This window comes from Tribolium castaneum, chromosome 10 (assembly GCF_031307605.1).
Source record: "Tribolium castaneum strain GA2 chromosome 10, icTriCast1.1, whole genome shotgun sequence".
NCBI lineage: Eukaryota > Metazoa > Arthropoda > Insecta > Coleoptera > Tenebrionidae > Tribolium > Tribolium castaneum.
The window spans coordinates 8,711,706-8,733,030 of NC_087403.1; the positions used below are offsets into that span (position 1 = coordinate 8,711,706).

Here is a 21,325-nt window from a genome sequence, read left to right on the forward strand (position 1 = left end):
TTTGGTCATCCTAACTAATTGTATGTATGTATTTTTTGCATTAAGCCATTGAGTGTTTTTATTGGGTTTCTCGTTTATAAGGAAAAGTGACGAACACATAGTTGCAAAAGGAACTAGAATAACATTTAGTTATTTTAATATTTTTATAGTTCTTCTTCGCCTATACCTAGTTTTGGTCCGACGTGGCGGCAAAAATTAAGTCCTTCATTATTCCTACTGTTTTAAAGTATTTAGTGAGCTGTCATTAGCAAATTGGCCAAATATTTTTTTCAATTCGCTTGAGCTGGGGTGGAGAATAAATAAAACTGTTAACCTAGTTATATTTATTACAACTTGAGTCACACCACAACATTATCAAAATCCTGCTTAGTGTTACTACAGTTTGCATCTCTTTTGGGAATATCACTGGACTAAAAATCGCCACAATCGTCTCCTATGCAGTTCCGACTAGTCCGGGCCTGTCAGCAAAAAAATCACCAAATCGATTCCATAATCGGTGTTTAAAAATCACTTTCTAACGTTGTGCGAGGTTCAGGTTCGTGTTCTGAGGTGTCCGAGTCAACGACGACGACCCGAGACGCACGTTGACCTTCGGAAGAATCCGATTTCCTTCTTCTCCGCTTTCGCCTTCTTTTCGCCACGTCCGTTAGACTGCCGTTAATGCTATGTTTGGAGGCAATGCTGTGCAAGCTGGCCGATAAACTCGGATGCGAGGAGTCTAGTCTTGGTAAGAGCAAGGCTTCGTTGTAGGACGGAGGTGTTTGCAACTCTCGAGGATCTGGTGCGTTTCTGCTTGCTTCTTCACGAGCTTCCGCCTGCATGCGATGCATTCGGCGAAGAGCTTCGCGTTCTTCGTTTCTCCTTGCTTCGTTCGCCTCGCGAAGGCGTTTCTCTTTTAATAAGTACATTCTCCTCATGGCGAGAATGACGAATAAAATCACGAAGACGGTTATTATCAACCCGGTTGTGTACCACCAAACGGAATCGCTTCGGGTTATGTCAGGCTGCCAGTCTTTCTGACATGCGGACAACCACGAACGACCTTCGAAAGCTTCAGGCGATTCACAGTACAAGTTGTCCAGCTTCTTGCCCGTTTTTGACAACCAGTCGTACAAATCTTTGAGTTTTGAGCAATCGCAACGCCAGGGATTGTCCGAAATGTTCAACGAAACCACTTGGGCGAAACTCGAAGGGCTGGCATAAGTCAAACGATTTCCAGCCAAATTCACAGAACGGAGCGATGACATCAATGCAAAGGTTTTATTATTGACGGTTTTAATCCTACAAAGACTAACGTCCAGAACCCGTAAGGCATCACCTCGGAAATTGTCCGGAAGGACCGAAATGATATTTTTGGATAAATTCAAAATTTTCAATCGTGGCATATTAACCAAACAGTCCTGATCAACCGAAGCTATCTCACAGAAACTTAGATCTAAAATCTCCAAAAAGTCACTGTTCAGATTTGGTACCGTATTCAAGTAATTCCTTGACAAATTCAAGAACTGTAAGTTAGTATTACTGAAGAATACGTTGGGGCTTAGGTCCGATAAGGTGTTTTGGGACAAGTCTAACCGTTCGATTTTGTCAAGTCCAACGAAGGCGTTTTCGTCAATAACATGGAGAGCATTATACGACAAGTCCAACATCACAAGATTAGTATAATTGGCAAAGCTTTTGTTTGGAATGATTCTAAAGTGGTTACCGTGCAAATTGGCCGCGTTTATATTGGGGAGGTAACCACGCGGAACCGACTCCAGATTACAGTTCGAAATGTCCAAATAGCGCAAACTGGGCGAGTTGCAGTAAAAACTCTTCAAATTAATATTTTGCTGCATGTAGAGAGTTTGCAACGAAGTTAGGTTTACGAAAACTCTCGGACTCACATGTTTCAAGTTACATCGGCTCAAATCCAAGAATTTTAAACTAGTTGATGCCAAACTCCAAAATAACGACGTGATCGGGTTTTCGGAAAGGTGTAGTTCCTTGAGTTTTGGTAATTTATCGAGGAGCTTATTATCGAGGTGATCTATTGAGCAGTTGTTTAAGCGTAGGATTTCCAACGACTGGATTTGTAGTGGGTTTTCGCCCACATGTTGACTTCCAAGCGGGTTGTATGACAAATCCAGGAACAGTAAGTTGAGAGTCGACGAAAATGTGTATGGTCCGATGTTTGCCCAGTTGATCGAATTGTGGCTCAAGTCCAATCGTTCTAGTTTCGTTAATCTTCGAAAATTGTCATTCTGGAGTCGGTGGATTTTGTTATACGAAAGGTTTAAGTACTCCAGAGATGGATAATTGTTTAAATCGTCGGGAAATACTTGAAACGCGTTGTAGGACAGGTCCAGAATGGTCACCTGCAAAAACAGCGCGTTGTTAACTACATTTTTTCTCGAAAATTGGTCATGGCATACTTAGTTGCAAAAATGGAAAGCCGTAATAGTAAGAGTCGAAGAGAGTCTCTGACCTGACCTAACTGAGGAGTAGAGACAGTAGTATAAAGTGAATATTTGTGAAAACGAGAAAATTGTTCATAGCATAATTGCTAAAATCTGGTTTAATATACAAAAAGGAAAATCCGTAATAGTCGTTTAAGAAAGTCTCCGACTTGACCTGTCTTAACCTGACTGAGGAGTTGGGACAGTAGGGTGAAGTGAATATGAAAACTCGAAAATTGGTCATGACATAGTAGCTATAAGCTGTCTTAATATACAAAAATAAAAAATATTGCAGTTGAGCTTAACTATAGGGTGTAACGAAAAAATTGGGACAATAGTGAACCATAGAATTCCCTAGCTTAAGATAGAGCAATTTAGGACAACTTACTTCTATACCAAGTTGCACCGTTTAAAAGTTAGAGGGCGGCAAAGTTAAAAAATATTTTCGTTTTTTATTAGTAACTTCCAAATGGAATAATTGATTTTGATGAAATTTGGTACAAATAATTTGTCATCGCAATCACATGTTTTGGTGCGATTTATTTTGTCTTTTTATTACTGTATGGTACTTATCTATCGACAATTGAACATATTTTGGGACATATTTTTGTTATTCGTTATCTGAGTGGTGCAGTTCTTTTTTTATAACATTTCAAATCGGCCTTTGCTTTGAAATAAAAAAGTAATTTATGTAGAAGTGTGAACACTTCGGACGTTCGTCAATTATTATTTTTGGTTTTATAAATTTAATTATTTAATTATTACTTCACTTATTATAATTGTAAATATTAATTTTTTCATAATGACAGTGTAGAGTTTAATTAGTTGTGTTGGGTAGAAATGCTACGATTTTTATAAATTTATGTTTTGTGAAAAAATCCCTATTTTGGTTAAAATTAATAACCAATTACATTATTGTTGTCTAACATACACGTACAAAACGGAACTAAAGTCAAAATAAAAAAATATAATAATAGTAATGATAATAATAAATGGGCGAACGTCTGAATTTTGACATGTCGAAAACTATTTTTTTACTCCAAACCGAGGACGATACAAATATTTTATAAATTACAAAAATTTTTCAAAAAGAAATGTGTTAAAATGTTGATTGACGAATACTTTACACACAAGAAAAATCAAGAGCAACAGCATCAGAACATGTGGTTTTGACGTCAAATTGCGTGTACTAAATTTCATTAAAATCGGTTACTCAATTAAAAAGTTATTAAAGAAAAACAAAAATAATTTCTAAACTTTTAAACGGTGCAACTTCGTATAGAAGTAAGTTGGGCTTAATCGCTCTATTTTAAGCTGGAGAATCTAATAAAGTTCACTTTTGTTTTCATCTTCTTGTTACACCCTGTATATTTTAAAAAGTAGTTGTAAGGTTAAAGTTGCTACATATCATAAATTAATAATTACGACACTAATTGAAATTTTTGATATGGTGCACTCAAGCGATTAGAGTGAATAACGAAAATTAAATAGACAAAACCTATTGAGTTACCTATTTTCTTGGTAATGAATCATGTTAATTGCTAAGTGAAGTTATGCATCCTTGGTCTCAATTGTGCGAAAAATAAAATATTATGTTTTCAAGATCTTCAAGTTTGCATCAGAAATGGTAATAAACAAAATTTGCGTCATTTATTAAGTCTTTAACTTTATAAAAGGTCGATTAGTGTCGGCTAATGTGTTTCTCTTAGTAGTAGATAGCAAAACGTAAAAATTTGTACCTAATTATGTCATGACGTCTTAATTTAGTTAATTGTGTTATTATTGCCATTGAAAATTTGTTTGAGCAAAACAAATTGATTGTTTATCTGAACTTATGTTCTAAAAATAGTTTCATGAATAAAAAATAGTACTTCGAAGACCTACATGTCCAAATTGAATAGATTTTTTTGGAAGATTTATTTTATTTTAATTACTTTAAAGCATCAATCATTATTTATTCCGCTTTAGATTCGTTTGATTTATTTTTATGTGGCGAACGTGTCGGATCAGCCATCTAGTGGTAAGTTGTCTTACTTGCCATGATTGTAAACATGGTGAGACGATTGTAATTTTCTTTATTTAAAATCATACTTACATTTTTGTCAAGTCCGAGGGGTAAATTCGAAAAATTGTTATATTTGCAGTCCGTGAAACCAGGTGGGCATATACATAATTTTGGACATGACAAAAAATTGCCGGTTACTGATGTGAAAAATATGACACAGAACACTGCACCCTTCAGCGTCATTCTAGATAAAAGAAAAATTGGATTAAAGCATATTTACACTAGACAATCCTTTACATACACTGAGCTTTGGTATTAATCATTTATATACATTATTTTTATTATAACGTGAAACAATTTAACACTACACCATTTTGGTACGGTTACTGGCTAGGTTTTTAGTATGGAGGAAGGTTGTATCGTCATATCTAAACTGAGTCAACAGCAATTACATTGATAACGAATTGTTTTCCAGATAAGAGAAAAGATACTTTTCAAAACCCACTTTGCTCAAAATATTGTAACAGCCAGATTCAATAACTTGTAATTTTTTTCTTTTAACAATTTCGCAACCTTCTAGTAATAATATTTGCAATATTAAACAGTGCACAAACGCGGTTATTACTTACTTAACGAACGTTTATCAACTCATGATTTATATCAGTTTATCAAAATTATGATTGCTCAACATGTACTCGATTTGTTCACCTGTAGCTACAAAGTATAAATAATAAATTACAAGCGTTCGGCAAGCGCCATCTATTGTTCATTATTAGTAACGATATTTTTGTATAATCGTGAATAATTTTTTAAGATTCTTGTATTAAATATAAAATCAGAACATATTATGCATTGTAAAATGTATTTTGTGTGGTATTTTTACCTGGTCGTATCGGTCAGGTCAGTAGTAAGTAAGAGTTTTAAAAAAGGGACAATACATGAATGTAGAGACAAATGTATTTCTTTTTCTCAAACAGCTTCAATAAACATGAATTATAAAAAAATGTGCTATTATTGATTAACATATTTGCTCTACCAACAAATGGTAGTTGTCACTTAATAACTTAATAGAATTATAAATACCATTTAATCTACTTGAAAATATAGAAGAAAAGATTGGAAACACAAAAGGACCTAAACGTAAGAATGTAACATACTTTTTTCTTGAACTAAAAAAATATTTAGAGTCAAATGACTGGACTATTTCATTCCGTACAAGAACCGAAGAAAGTGGACTTTTCTTTTTTGGTTTTAATTTTAAAACAAAATTTTGTCTGATGGTAGATAAAAGATAATTCAAACATCTAATATAAAATTGGCCACCAGATATGCATCGTTAAATCAATCACAGACTTGTTGCTTCAGGAGTTAAGGATTGTAAAGTTTACATTAAGTTTGATATTTTTAGACGTTTTTTGACAATATTGAGGAAATAATTGGGTTTCTAGCTTAGAGTCACTAAATATTGAACGAAATTTTGCAAAATATTTGCGTTAGGATGAAAAAGTGCTGAAACGGTAAAAAGGTAAAAGATTGTCGTTTTCGACCAAATTTGTTTTTTTTTATTTTGAATTTCTCGAAACAGGTGATTTTGACAATAGTTTCAATGTTTTGGATTATTCTTGACAAACAATACTCAAATTTGAGGCAAAACACAATATAATATTACAATATTTAATTTTTTTTAAGAAAAAACACTAATTTAAACATGTAATATACAGGGTGTCTCAGCTAAGACTTTCAAGCTTAGTACCTTGGTTATTTGTCAAAAGATTGTTACGAAATTTAGAATCCACATATTTTAGGAGGTGGCCTTTCAATTTGGGAAAAAATATTTTATTTAAAGTTAAGCAAAATTACCATACGATCTTTAAACCCCAAAAAAATTAACCAAATCGCTCGGCTGATCCAAGGAAAAAATTAGATTTTGTTGTTAAAAACTTAATCCAAATTTTGAAAGTATTTGAGCAATCACCTTGTGAAACAACTGATGAAACATTGTTATGCGGCATTTTGTGTCCCACTGGAAAAAACTGTTTTAATTGTTTTAATTTGGTGAAATTACTTTAAAAACAAACAACAGCGGCAAAAATGTCAGTGTTGTTGAAAAAGGAAACAATATTCGTCTATGGAAAGTGTCGTTGGACTTCTTGTAAAATGTTATTCAAATGAAGCCTTCATGAAATCAAAAGCTCAAAGAATCGGCAATAAATAATTTGAAAACACATTTGAACTAAATCGAGTGAGAACAAAACACGTCACTAGAAACGAAGAAGTAGTTGGGGCTGTAATTCAAGATTTTGAAGAGAAGCCAATCAGCAGTGTATGAAACATTTCCAAAGTCTTGAACGTTTAAGTGTCTAGAATTTTTCAGTTGTTCAGTCTTTTAGTTCTTGCGTAACAGACGTCTTGAACGAACGAGTTTTTTCTTACAGCATTTTTTAACGACGATTAATTTTTTAATATGTTTTAATAGACTTAACATTTTAAAAAGGCACGTAAAAATGACATTTTTAAGACTTGAGTTGTTGCATTAATAGGATTTTAATCTTTACTTGCTAAAATATCTGCCTTTTAAGTTTAATAAAAATCAGTTGACAAATATCTGAGATATCAGGCTCGAAAGTCGAAAGGGTGAGACACCCTGTAGTACAAATTTATGTTAACTCATGTATTTTGTGTATTTAATCGATTTTCTTTACATAATTGTTAAATAAATGTAGGAGTACAAAAAAGCAACATTCTATACCTCGTTATCTCTGGAAAGTACTTCGACTCATAGAGGTTCTACTGTAATTTGAGTTATTCAGAATGCATGTTATCAAAAGTAACTGAGAGAAATATTGGGTTAATAAAATGTTTGCGTTCTAATAAGCAGTAAAAAAAGTAATTAGTACTCTGGAAAAGCATTTTTGTACTATTTTTTAACTCATTCTAAAACAAACGACGCTAAACTGTAGTTTTGTGAGCTGTATTATGTGTTACATTGTTACCTGGTCAGGAGCGAAGTGTTAAGTGAATAACCCTGTATAGAAGGTGGCCCACTGAAAACAAGCCACCTGTGTTGGCATTAAAATAAAATTGACTTGTTTTGCCTTGTTTTAATTGTTTAAATTTAATATTATGCCACTGGGTTGTACTGAGGTTTGAAATTAGTACTTATTCCGGTTAAAGATAAAGCGGATGAATCGGTGCGTGAAGGGATTTTTGATTTATTGTTGGAAGAATTTGGAATGTATTGCGAGCAATTTGCAGTATTTCAGAATCAGCAAATTTAAATTCTTAAAATCCTATATTGACCGTAACTAAATCTCGGACCTTTTCTTAATGCCGGAATCAGTCAGTCAGCCGGATAATACAGCAATTCAATTTTCATTACTAGCCCGATCCAATATGGTTTATTAGGATCGTATCCTGGCATAGCTGTAAGAGTACTGAATATTTTAGTGCCCTTATAGGATTTCGGATTGGTTTGTTTCTTGTATATGACAAAATGGACGTAGGTAATCTTGGTCCACTTAAGAATATTGTTTCATTCAATGGTCTAATACTTATGTGTATTTTGATCCATGTCAACCCCTGGGAGCCTCTTAAGCGAACTTCGTCAGAGCGGGTGCACGTGTAATCTCTTGTTTCGATACGGCTTTATCTCGAGCCTGATCTGTCGTAGTGGAGTGGGACGTCGCGGATGACAAGTGGAGTGGCTTTCAAATGATTTCAATCGAACCGCAAACAACCGGGAAAGGCTCACCACGACTAAGAGGGGCATTATCTTTGTATGTCCGTAACTCCGTATGGGGGCTACACCTTTTCCAATTGTAATTCAGAATGTATCAAATGTGTTTCAGATTAATCAATTGTATTTCAGAAAGTCACTTGTAAATGGAATTAAATTTTTCTCAAATACTTACATTTCATACTTTCTGAACTACATATATTTGGTATATTCTGAAATACAACTGACTAATCTGAAATACATTTGATACTTTCTGAAATTAATATGATACAGGGTGACCCAGGAGTGTGTAATCAGTCTATAACTTTTTTGATATTTGAAATATTGCTATGCCGTTCTTATTCTCCGATAGATCTACTTAAAGTCCACCAAAAATATTTATTTTGATCACAGGGCGTTGTATACAAAGTTAAATTTTTGTTACGATACACCCTATATATTTTTGCATAATTAGATTTTTCGCGAACTTTGTATAAACTATTATAGGCTATCTCTTTCCGTTTCGGAATTATTCAACTTTTCGTTAATAAAAAAGACCAGCTTTTGAAAAATCACTAGTCGTCTATGAATATTTTCTCAACAAATTTGTAACAGAAGAACTTATACTTTGTAGTTTTAGCAAAAATAATCGACTAGCAGATAATGTACAGGGTGTGACAAAATGCATTTTTTTTTAATGAAAAATTTTTTTTAATGAAACAATGTATTTGTTTATACGCATCAATGACATTTTCATAAGCTTCCTAATCAAAATTTTCAAAAAAAAAAATTTATTTTATTATTAATTCTTGATGAGTCCAATTAATTTATGTATCAATTAGATTACTAATGTAATTAGTCACATTAGTATATATTAAAAAATAGATTACGATTTGACTCATCATATTCTAAATATTTTACTAAACATTACCAAAATCTCTACAAAAATCGAAAAAACCAAACTTTTTAAATCTGAATCTATTGACGTCTTGCACTTTTAACAACTGGAGAGAGAGTTGTAAACATATTTTTTTAAAGGTAAGTGATACAATTTTTAAAAAGGCAACTAAGTCATGTCAGTATACGTAGAAGTTGTTTTCCTATTGAACGATAGGTATTAATAAAGTACAAAAAACATACATAATGTATTTGCAACAAACCATTATAAAAGTTTGAAGTACAATAATAATTATCATCAAATATACCTGGATGTATGACATTATAATGTTATTATATATACCGCAATAAATAAATATGCAGAAATGTTTAAACAATAATTTTATAAAGCCTAGGCACCTATGTGCTACCTACTCTAACTATAAATTTAAAAGCCAAAAATAAGTACCTACATAGCTAAATTTCTTAACATTTAAAAAAAAAAAAATTATCTTTTCTAAAATTATATCAAAATCGATTTTTTTGCACATATCGCGCTCTGTACTTAAAATTGCTAAAGAACTTAAATTTAATTAACTTATTTCGTATAATGCAGTCATACTTGTTTGGATAACAATTTTGTAAATTATTACAAATGGCAAAATATCTGCAATAGCTGGCTTGTTTTCTATTTTGAAAAAAACTTCCGAGAAAAGCAATTTTAATTCTTTATATTTGTATGTTGCTATAAAATGAACTCAGATTAAGTAAACTTTTTTTGAGTCTGTAAAATTACTTGCATCTAAAGGACCAAATAGGGCTTTCTTTAAAATCTTTAAATGCTGATCAAAGGACAAAAAATTTTATCAAAACAAAAGTTAACGATTTTTGGGTTTCTTAGAAAGATTCATCTTCAGCTTTTTTATCCTGTCAACGTTTATGGTTACATTTTCTTACACATTGTAGGATGAAGGAATTTTGCACATCAGTCTCGGTTTTTTGAGCTGTGTTTTTAAAGTTAAGTTCCAAGTGAATAAGGAAAAGTGACTAAAAACGACAAAGAAACCAAATAAAAAAGACTCATTGGTCTATTACAAAAAATACATTAGTGCAAGCTATTCCATGTCCAGTCCACAATTAAGTGAAAAACGAGTTACTAACACTCCGTGATAAAAGTAGTACCGGACCAAATTTTAGTTTTTCCTTAATTTTTTTTAAATTTTTGTTTTTAATTTTCGTTTTAATGAGTTACATTGTTTAGGATTTTTAATGAATTTATAAGGCAATATTGTAATGTTTGTATAATCCGAACGTCTGAATCCCGTAATCCGAACTACCACTTCTGATCATTTTATGTAGAAAGAAGCTAAAACAGTTTGAAATTTATTATTTTCAGTTTAATATTTCTAGGTTTCTTAGTTTTTATGTAATTAATTTTTAAATAAACGTGTTTTCGTCAACTCAACGTAAAACTCAAATTATTTCAACAACTAAACGAACAAAAATTGATACAAAAAATTCAAGGTGTTCTAATTAAAAAATATAAGTTTGCTAATTTCAGAAACACCCTTATGCTTTTAAATAATTTTAATTAGAGAGTTAGTATCTACGGTTCTCTTAAAAAATATTAATTTTCTGTCTTTTTCTGGCAATAATGGACTTTTTCAAATCGCTAGGACATCCTGTATATGTATTTACGTGGTTAATTGCTTAATTAAGGTATCTGTAAACTGAACGTGTTCGGATTATTGGTATCATTTATTATGAATTCTATAATTCGGGTCTGCCAAGTTTATGTTCAGATTATCCAAACATTACTATATTTATTATTGCAACGTTTTGCTTGTACACCATTAGATTTTATTGAGATTACTCCAAATCACGAAGACCCTTCAAGCTGATCACTCAGGCAATGTGTGATTTATTGCAGACAGGCTGTAGTCTTTCGGACGAACCGATCGGTATCGTAAATATCCTCGGGTCACCCTTTCGTCGAAACATCTTATTATGAGGGTTAATTATCAAAAACAGCATTAACTACTCTAAAACCTTATGGTGTACAAAGAAAACGTTGCTACAATAATAAAAAATGCTCATTTCTGTGTAAATATTAGTTTCTGAAATAAAATAAAAAGCTTTTAGCAGATTTTGGCTATTTTGACTTGGACGTTTTCATGGTCTATAATGTTTTGGTTTTAGTATCTTTAATAGAAGGGATAATATTACATTAATAAATCTACTTAAGAGCAAAGGGTGAGGGGCATTATCTTTGTATGTCCGTAACTCCATATGGGGACTAAAGACTAAAGCCAAAAGACCCGGTCTCATCTCTTTCAGGTGAGGAAGTAACGATGCCGCTAATTGGTATCGTCATCGGCATTTACCCAAGCGGTTTGTGTGGTCATTCAAGAAGTTGACTTAGAAGGAATTAATATTGGTGCGTCAATACATCTTAAGGTCCACCAAAGAGAACTACGCTTTCAACTAATTATAACCGACAAAGTCTAAACCATAGCGAGTAACGTCCGGATACTTAGAAGTTGCGGCAAAGGAGTTGGGGGTGCCTATCTGACCACATACACACCACTTTCAGCAGCGCGTCGAGCATAAAATAACCCTTAATGGCCAATTACATGTCTTTAGAGCGGCGACTGGCGACGGTTTCGTGAAATTAATCTTTTCCGCAGTGCTGATCCTCAGCCGGGCCTCCCTATCTCTAACCTGTTGCTCGGCTCATCCAAACTTAAAACCTGTGAGAGAGTTGGTCGTGGTTTCGGCCCTCGTTATCACTTATTTAATTCACCTGACCGCGATTTTTCATTTTATTGCACGAGTGTTACCTTAATTCGCAATCAATAAAGAGACGCTTACGTTCGGTAAAGTTAGGCGATCGTTTTTCGCGCCCGTCTGTCGTCTCAGCTGCTCACCGGGGACACGCCAAACTCTAAGCCCGGCTTACTACTTACGGCCCCAGCTTCACACTTGATCATATTTATGCGATGTCCGGATTATCGGTAGCTGACTACCTCTTACACTTCCAAGACGCCTTATATCGATTTATGGGACATCTAGTACTTAAGCGTTTCTATAAATCCTCATTAGACAGTAATTAGTTTTATTAGTGAAGGTCGAAGCTTCGGGCTTTGGGATATACTTGCAACTACGTGAGGCGCGAGGTGAAAAGCTGTCTTAATATAAAGAAATGAAAATCCGTAAAAGTCTACGAAGTGCGTGACAATAATTTAGGTAAAACCATCAAATTGATAAGTTTTAGTAGCTAAACTCTGTCTTAATATACAAAAATTTACAAAAATTGAAATCCGTATAATGATAGATTATATCATTAAGAGTAGAAAAAGTCTCGTACTTGACCTGTCTGAGGAGTAGGGTGGAGTGAATATTTGAGAACTTGAACATTGGCCATATCCTAGTTGTTAAAAGCTGTCTTAAAATACAAAATACAAAAAGAGAGTCTCTGCCCTGACCTGTAGTAGGGTGGCGAAAATATTTGAGAACTATAAGAATGGTCATGAATGACATAGTTGCTACAAATTGTCTTACTTACAAAAATGAAAATACGTAATAGTAAGAGTAAAATGATGGACACTGAAGGCTTGAAAATGACAGTGACCATTATCGTAATGTTGTCGTCACTTAAATAAATTATCGCTTAAAACAAATATTCTTTATTCCACGAACCAACCTTTTATAGTAAGAGTAGATGAGAGTTTGACCTGACCTGGCCTGACCTGACCTCGCTGAAGAGTAGGGACAATGGGGTGGTGACAATATTTGAAAACTCGAAATTTGATCATGACCTAGTTGCTAAAAATTGTTTAAATATAAAAAAAATGAAAATCTGTAAAAATATACCAAGTGCGTGACATGAACCCTTGGATGCCTTGTCAATAATTTAGATAAAACCACTAACTTGATAATTTTTAGTTCCTTAATACTTTACAAAAATGGAAAAACGTAATAGTAGATTATATCATTAAAAGTAGAAGAGAGTCTTTGACCTGACCTGACCTAAGTGAAGAGTAGGTACAGTAAGTATATGTCAGTTAATTATTTTCTCAAATTTTGAATGTGGGTATAGTGTGGCGAAGGTATGGTAAGAGGAGATTAAGGGTGCCAATGCCTCTGGATGGCTGATCATCGTGATAAACGATTATTGAGTTAAATAAACAGTCCGCGAGAGCTCGTAACTTATAAATATCTATCCTGTTTTCCTTACAGGACTTAGTGATGATATATAGCGGTGTAGCTATAAGGATTATACACCTACTCCTTTCTTCATAAGTTCGCGAGCGCGTGTCTCTCTCCGGTGCGCATAACTCGGTATCGTCGGGTGTTACGGATATCTTAATAAGATTCATGAAAGGACGCCATATTTTATATCCTCCCTATCTAACGTAATGCCGCATGAGCCGTCCTACGTAGCCAGCCGGGGCCGAGTCAGATAAGCTCGTACGGCACTGCTCTATCTAATGATGCCTTTTACTAGGTGGTAGCGATTTCGTCTAGATATATCATAATAATTCCTAGCTAACTGCAACGGCGTTCAGCGTTCGCGCGCTGCTGTGCAAGCCAACAATATAATTCCAAGAACGCCGTAAATCTCAACTTTTAGGAGTGCGCGGCTCGCTAAAGAGAGAAGAGCGGGAAAGGAAGGGGATTAAAGATCAGTAATCTTATAGGAAAGATGAGTTATGGCGGTATTTCCCGGTTCCGTTTCGTTCCTCGACGTTCCTCGCAAAAATCCTTTATGTTTGCCAAGAAATTGCCATTTAATTGGTCGAGATTACCGCTTCGAAATTAATTAAGATTCTATAGGCCATGCATCTTAAGATTGATACGGGAACCAGGAAACCAGGTGCGTCTTTAACAGTCTTTGCAGACCACCGAACTACACCGAGCGCTCCACCGACATAAGCATTCTCATATTTTATTTCGTATCTGCGTTAATCTCTCATATACGGCGGTGCGCAATCGGCAATAACCATTAAACACACCAAAAGATACCCGAAGCTAAGTCTAACCTCCCTACGAAATAATACTGCACTGCATATATCACTTCCAACGCGAACCCGCGACAAAGACAAGCATATTTCATTTTGTATGGGAGCTTTATATGCTTCCAAGACGTTATCTGAGTTGCCTATGTGCCAACCAAGAGTACCAAACCATTTTTGCTAGACTCCTTCTGGCCAAGAATGCATTAAACGGTATGTGGTGCATTTACACCTTCCCCATTTCTCACAACACACACGACTGCTAACTATTAATTTTAAATTTATGGTTAACTTTGTTTATTAAATTTATTGATAATGGAATTAAAAGTCATAAAACACTTGTTTCTTCAGTTTTCGCCGAAAGGACAAACACCAATTTTCATGCATCGTTACTGATTTTGATACAGATTTTATCACCCCACTTAACTAAATACTTTAGGGGTCGATTTTTCGAAAATCCTGAAACATGTGTTTCGTTATTTTTAACCGAAAGCCCAAATACCAATTTTTATGGATATAACTTATGGATATAAAATGACGGTTTTTTATTCAAATTTTCAACACCATATTTAACGCTTTTATAGGGAGTGATTTTCTAAAAATTTTTTCTTGCTGGATGCCTACATGATCAAAGTCTACTCCAAAAAATTTAATTTTCTATCCCAAGCTCGTTGATACGTCAGCCAATCAGTGAGGACAAGCAATTTTTAAATAAATAGCTATTTATTTACAACAGACACCTGCCCAATTACAGCAAATGTAAAGAAAATCGAAAATTAACATTAAATACCAAACGCCGACATAACTAAAGACAACACTAAATTCTTATTACAATAGTTGAAATCCCGTTCAACTGATATGATAACAAATTAAAATGATTACAGATTAGAGATACCGGCGACTTAACTAGTGCGTTCGTTCTGTTTGGTACACAATTAAAAGTTGTGATGGGCATTAGGTCTGAAAACCAAAAAAATAAGTTTTTGCAGAAGTATAGTCATTTTTATTATTCACTAAGTTGATGAGAAAATTAATAACTAAAAAAATGCGTCTCGTGTTTGATGAATTAATTTTAAAATGACTTAATAAGATTGACTGACCTATACTTCTTTCTGGGTAAAGACCATCACAAAGGTAACAGACAAACTTCAAAAACTTTCTTTGTAAACACTCTAGATTGGTTACATGAATTTGGTAGATTGGAAACGCATACTCTAAGCGTGAACGTACCAAAAAATATAAGGTTAATAACGTTCTTGGAGTAAAATTTCTACCATTACGATACATAAACCCATACGATTTAAATGCTTTAGCACAAATCTCATAGACGTTGTTAACAATAGATAGTTTGGTGTCAAAGAGTGTTCCCAAATATCTATAGGTGTCTTGATGGTTTAATATATTGTTATTAATGCTATAATCAAAGAAAATAACATCATGTTTTTTAGTATAGGACATTACAATACATTTGGAGATATTTACAGATAAGTTGTTTAAGTTGCTCCATAAAATCAATTTGTCAAGACACTGTTGCAAGAATATAGTCGTAGGTGTTATTGATTTTGGAATACAATTTGACATCATCGGCAAATAGTAGGCTATCACAAGGTATCCAATCAGGAAGATCATTTATAAACAACAAAAAGAGAAGAGGACCTAGATTGGAACCCTGCGGAACACCTTCTTATATGTATAGTTAGAGTAGACTAACTAAATCGTAAGTTAAGGGTAAAAACTATTTAGAAATCTACTTTTTACAAGAATCTTATATTTTTGTTAATACACTAAGTATATGTATTATTAAAATTGAGCATTAAACAAAATGGAAATGGAACAGGTAATAAATTGACTTAATTATTTTCCAAGAAAACAACAATAATAAATGTTTGTATTGTGTTTATCTATTATGGCATCTGCAGTTCACTGTCTGAATTTTCTTTCCTTCACTATCAATCACTTCATTATCATTAATGTTTGCTTTCTTGTTTTTTTTAAAATTTTTTTAAAACTTGTGAAGAAATACCTGTTCTTTGAATACTTTGAATGAGTTCTTATATAGATTTGGACAAAAGTATGAAATTAGATGTTTTGTGCCTAAGCAATGTACTTTACGAAAAAACCAAGTAGTACATCATCAGGTACTTTAAAAATGTGATCATTTTTCAAGATTTTTTTTTTGAAAATTACTTTGCTGTTACTAATTCTTTTTTCGTAAGGTACACAGTTTAGGCACAAAACGCTTGGTTCTATACTTTTGCCCAACTCTGTACTTATCATGTGCTTATGTAAGTGTTTTTGTCCTCTTCCTGCTTTTGTTTTACATTACTTGTACTTTGTTCTTTGGAAAATTTTTTGATTTGCATCTTATTGTTCAAAAACCGGTTACTCGGCGACTTTCAACATTATGAAATTTTATATGTGCAAAGAGAAAGGTGAGATCTTTGCTTTTGTGTTTTCAAACAACTAGCTGGTTAGTTTGTAAACTACCTAAACCGTTGGCTATTTTAATAGAAATCGCATTTTTAACTAAAACAGCGGCCAGTTCGACGAACTAACCAACTTGCTGAATAACTTAGAAAAGAAAATGAGGTTGTGAGATCTTTTTATTTATGATTTTATTTTGATGTGGTTTTCCCGTTGACAGGGCAAAGCTTGCAAGGAGAACTGAAATGACTGTCAGTTCAGTCAATTCTGTCAGTTTAGAATTCAATTAAGTTTTTTTTTAATTTCGTCAAAATGCAACTAAATTGTCACACTGTGTAAGAAAACACTTTTACTATCGAGGCTTATTATTCCGAATTGGAGACTTAATAAATGGAGAATATGTCTAAATGTATGTAGTTAACATTTTCTGATTTTACATGAGAAAGTGACTGACGACAAGACGAGATTCATTCTAACACACATGTAGTTTTTGTCCGGTCCAATAAATGTAACCGATTTTCTTCGTCAGTTGTGTTTTTCTTCCGTTTTGGATTTTCGTGATTTCTCGAAATTATAATTATTTTATTAATTACATTTTATGTTTTTTTTTAAAACACTAAGCCGCGTTTTCTCGATAAATTGATGTTTTTATTTTTGATTACATGTTTACCTAATCAGGTTCATAAACTAATTTAAACATCGGTTGTTTTAGCTAATTTATAAACCAACCAACCATCCAACTTAAACTTACAATGGTTAAAATGCGAATATAAATTTCTAATCGACTTTTCAAGTAAATTAACTAAGATTATTGACTAGTTTGTAAACTAGCCACTATATTAGTTGAAATTGCATTTTTTATTAAAACAGCCAACGATTTGTCTAGTTTACAAACTAGCCAAGTTTACACAGTAGCCGTAACATATATAATATATTATAATAATATTTTGTATAATACTCTCAATAGCTTTAAAACTTTTTTTTGATTTTTTTACTTACCTTTAAGATAAAAATGATAATACACTTCAATAAAAAAGGTATGAATTTTATGGGTCACCTTTGGTTCGGTCTGTATACTTGAAAATAATTTTAGGTGATTCAGGGGGTTTTTGTAAAAAAAAGATGAATGTTCTAGCATTTCAAGGTCATAATCATAAGTTTTCCATTTCGTTAATTTATTACAAGAATAGCTCTGATACAGTTGCAGGTCTGACGCTACAGAGTACAGATAACAGTTTTCCAGTACACCATTTCTTAAAATTTTCATAAGTGGAATAGAAAGTTTCTTGGAAAAATCGATGTGGCGAATAATTGTTACTTTGCCCTGTTGTTTAATTTGGTCTTGGATTGAATGAGTTTTTTTACATTCTCCGGAAAATAGTAATCCGTCTGGTGGTTTGGGCAGGTGGTTACAAAGTGATTTGAAATGGTCCTTATCAATGGCTAGGAAATTAAGGTTATAAAATGTTACAATTATGAAAGCGCCTAATATTCGCGCGACATCAACGACTAAATGTCCAAAAGGAGCAGTTTTATCTCGTAAACATACTTTACTTGCTCCATTTAAGACACATAATTTTATCGGCGGCTGTACAGATACTGACAATTCACTATTTTAAAATGTTTTCTTAGGCAGAGCTCCAATGAGATAACACTCTGATAAATGCCAGCGCGTTACGTTCTGATTGAATTTTAATTAAATTTCTCGGCACAGATATACTTGTGATAGGCATCCCTACGTTCGTAACGGCAGTTAGAGTTTTTCTTATTAGCTACCGGGCAAACAATATGCGGTTAGCTCAGATGCACTGTACTTGTCTCCCCTTTTTAAAGAATGCTGACAGGAAATTAATTCTCAAAAATGAAAGCTGTCAAATAGTCGTTCGGCAATCAGCATTGATAAGGCCGTATTCGTCTTATTTCATTTAATAAAGCTGCGTGGGATGGGTTATCACTATCAGTTATCATCGCTGGGAAGCAACATTTGATTTTACTTATGCATCGCGAGTTGTTGGGAGTTTGCGTTCAATTAACAAACACATGGAGATTGGGGAATAAAGGAAATACCTACGTCACCCCTCGGTATCCAGTTGATGTAACTTCATCGCCTCATTTACATGAAATCATTCAAGTCTAAACAGTGATATTTTTGTTCCGCGCTCGGGATTAATTTGCACCTCCAAGGTGTTCACGGTGATTTAAACAGATTGAATAGCGCCGCCCCATTGTAGAGGTCTGAGCCCAAGTCGCAGTATTCCAGTTTCCAGTTGCATATGGCACATAATAGGAACAAGTAGACGTTGTTTGTGTCTGATGCAGGACCCGACCGGAGAGAATGAGCGATTTTCACATCATATACCTGTACTGCATCTTATTTGCCACAACTATCAACCAAAACCAATAACTTTACACTACACAAACTAATTACCTGCAAAGACAAAAATATTTTTTATTTGCATCTTTTTCTTCAAAACTATCCCTACAAAATCTTACTTGGTCATTAGAATGAGAGAGCTTAGGTCTACATTGATTGTTTCAAATTTTAGAAAATGGAAGAGAATTCAGTACCGATCTACCGGATGGTCCAACTCAGCTCCCTTCTTCTGTAGCTCAGTTATTACTTATTAGTCAAGTTTGACTTCAATATTTTGTGGACGTTATTTATACTCCTCGACGCATTTCAGGAAAATATTTTTGATTATACAGTGTCACAAAAAAGTTGACGTCATAATGATAACTTTCGTAATAGCTTGCTATTATTTTCATGCTGATTAGGATACCCTTTTAACTTCTTACATGTCCCAATTTTTTAATCGGTTAAGGATTATTGTTAAAAAGATAAAAACAAAAAAAAATTGGTTTTACATCTCTACTTTTTTGAATGTTACAAATTTCAAAAAAAAAGATAAGCAACAGCAAATTTTTAAGTGTCCCATATACCGGGTGGTCCACCCCAGCTCCCGTCTTCTGTAGCTCAGCTATAGTTAAACTTGGAGTTTTGATATTTTGTAGATGGTATTTATACTGTAAGACACATTTTAGGAAAATATTTTTGATTATACAGAATGTCTCAAAAAAAATCAATTTTTTGAATGGCATGCTATTATTTTTTGTGGTTATTATGATAATTTTTGAGCTTGTTACATGTTCCTAATTTTTTTACATCGGTTTAGGGATTATTGTTAAAAAAATAAAAACCAAGAAGAATCGGTTTTACACTTTTAGTTTAAACATCATTAAAAAACATAAACAGTGCTTTCTTGACGACGTTATTACTACGTAAGTATTAAACAAGGTTTAACAGACTTACTACGTATGTTTGATTGATTTGAATTTCTATCAGGTGATTACAATTTATTTCCAAACTTTTTAAAATTTTGAGCTTTTTATTTTGTTTATTTTAAATGGCAATCTCTGTGTATTTTTTACCATTCGATGCAGAATTAAAAAACAAAAATTTTTTCCTATTACAACCCTAACGTAAATTCTAACACATTTGGAGTTATTTACAAAAAACTTGTTTTTATCTGGTATTTTATTAACAAATTCAGTGAATAAAAGTCGAAGATGGCTCCAACGCTGTTTATATTTATATCACTCGATGCGGTTTTAAAAAAGCAATATTTTTTGTTATCACAGCCATATTACAAATCCTACTTTCGGAGTTATTTTCCAAAAACATTAACTATGTTCGATTTTTAATCATTAAAGTCTTTTGCCACTGACAGAATGAGTTTTTATCAAATAATTATGAATCTGTTAGGATTTGCAACACGATTTTGATAACAAAAAAAAGTTTTTTATTTCTGCATCGAGTGACATAAAAAGAAACGGTGTTGAAACCATCTGCGATATGTATTCATTAAAATTGTCATTAAAATACTTGACAAAAGAAGTTTTTATCAAATATTTCCAAATCTATTAGGATTTACGTTAGGGTTGTAATATAAAAAGTTGTTTGTTTTTTAATTCTGCATCGAATGATATAAAAATATATAAGGGTTGTTATTTAAAATAAGCAAAATAAAAAGCTCTAATATTTTAAAAGTTTGTAAATAAATTGTAAACACCTGTAATAATTAAAATCAATCAAACTTAATTGATGTCTGTTAGACCTTGTTCAACACGTACCTAGTAATAATCAAAAAACCACTATTTAAATTTTTTAGTAATTGTTAAAACTAAAGGTGTAAAGCAGATTTTTTTTGGTTTTTATTTTTTTTAACAGTAATCCCTGAACCGATTTGTACAAGACTTTAGGGACATGTAAGAAGCTAAAAAGGTAGCATAATACGCAAAAATAATAGTAAACTGACGGGAGCTGAGCTGGACCACCTTGTATAACTCAATTTTTATTTCACTAAATGGGAGAGAATTTTATTCAGTATCGATCTATATACTATATAAAACATTTTTTAACTGATTTTAACTTCTGGTTGACCGAAAGAGTATTTTTTAATGTTTTAGCACATTTTACAAGCAGAAAGCTAATTATTTTGAAAAATGTTGTTAAAAGTAAATATTTAAAATCACCAAAATATGGCAAAAACGGTATTATTTTTGTATTTTTCAACTTTCTCGTTCATCTTCGCTAACACTGTATGAAAACGTACTAAATAAAACAAAATTTAGTGCGTTTGAACGTTATTTTGTGAGATCATGCCACAGCTTTCTTTGATTTGTTTCGTTGTTGAGCCAATTTTTTTTAAAAATAAACCAAAAAATTAGAAAGCTTGGTCGAGAAATCTGTTATTTCAATATTATGTTCTCAGTTCTTTGTGAGAAACAAAGTGAAAAATAATTAAATTTTGTATAATAAAAGATTTTTTTTTCATTTCCAACTGATTTGATG

At 32.9% G+C, this 21,325-nt stretch overlaps 1 protein-coding gene across 2 annotated transcripts; it reads right to left on the bottom strand.

Moving 5' to 3' along the window:
• Window positions 1–308: 308 nt before the first annotated feature.
• On the bottom strand, window positions 309–5,154 carry LOC656377 (uncharacterized protein). Of its 2 annotated transcripts, none has more exons than XM_064359343.1 (3): window positions 5,073–5,154; window positions 4,534–4,687; window positions 309–2,357 (listed from the first exon to the last, which is right to left on the bottom strand). In XM_064359343.1, exons 2-3 carry the CDS (start codon window positions 4,684–4,686, stop codon window positions 501–503), a joined length of 2,010 nt encoding a protein of 669 aa, XP_064215413.1. In that variant the 5' UTR covers window position 4,687; window positions 5,073–5,154; the 3' UTR covers window positions 309–500. The 2 variants fall into 2 exon arrangements, with proteins under 2 accessions (XP_064215413.1, XP_968007.3); XM_962914.4 differs by lacking the exon at window positions 5,073–5,154 and adding an exon at window positions 4,745–5,023.
• Window positions 5,155–21,325: the final 16,171 nt, after the last annotated feature.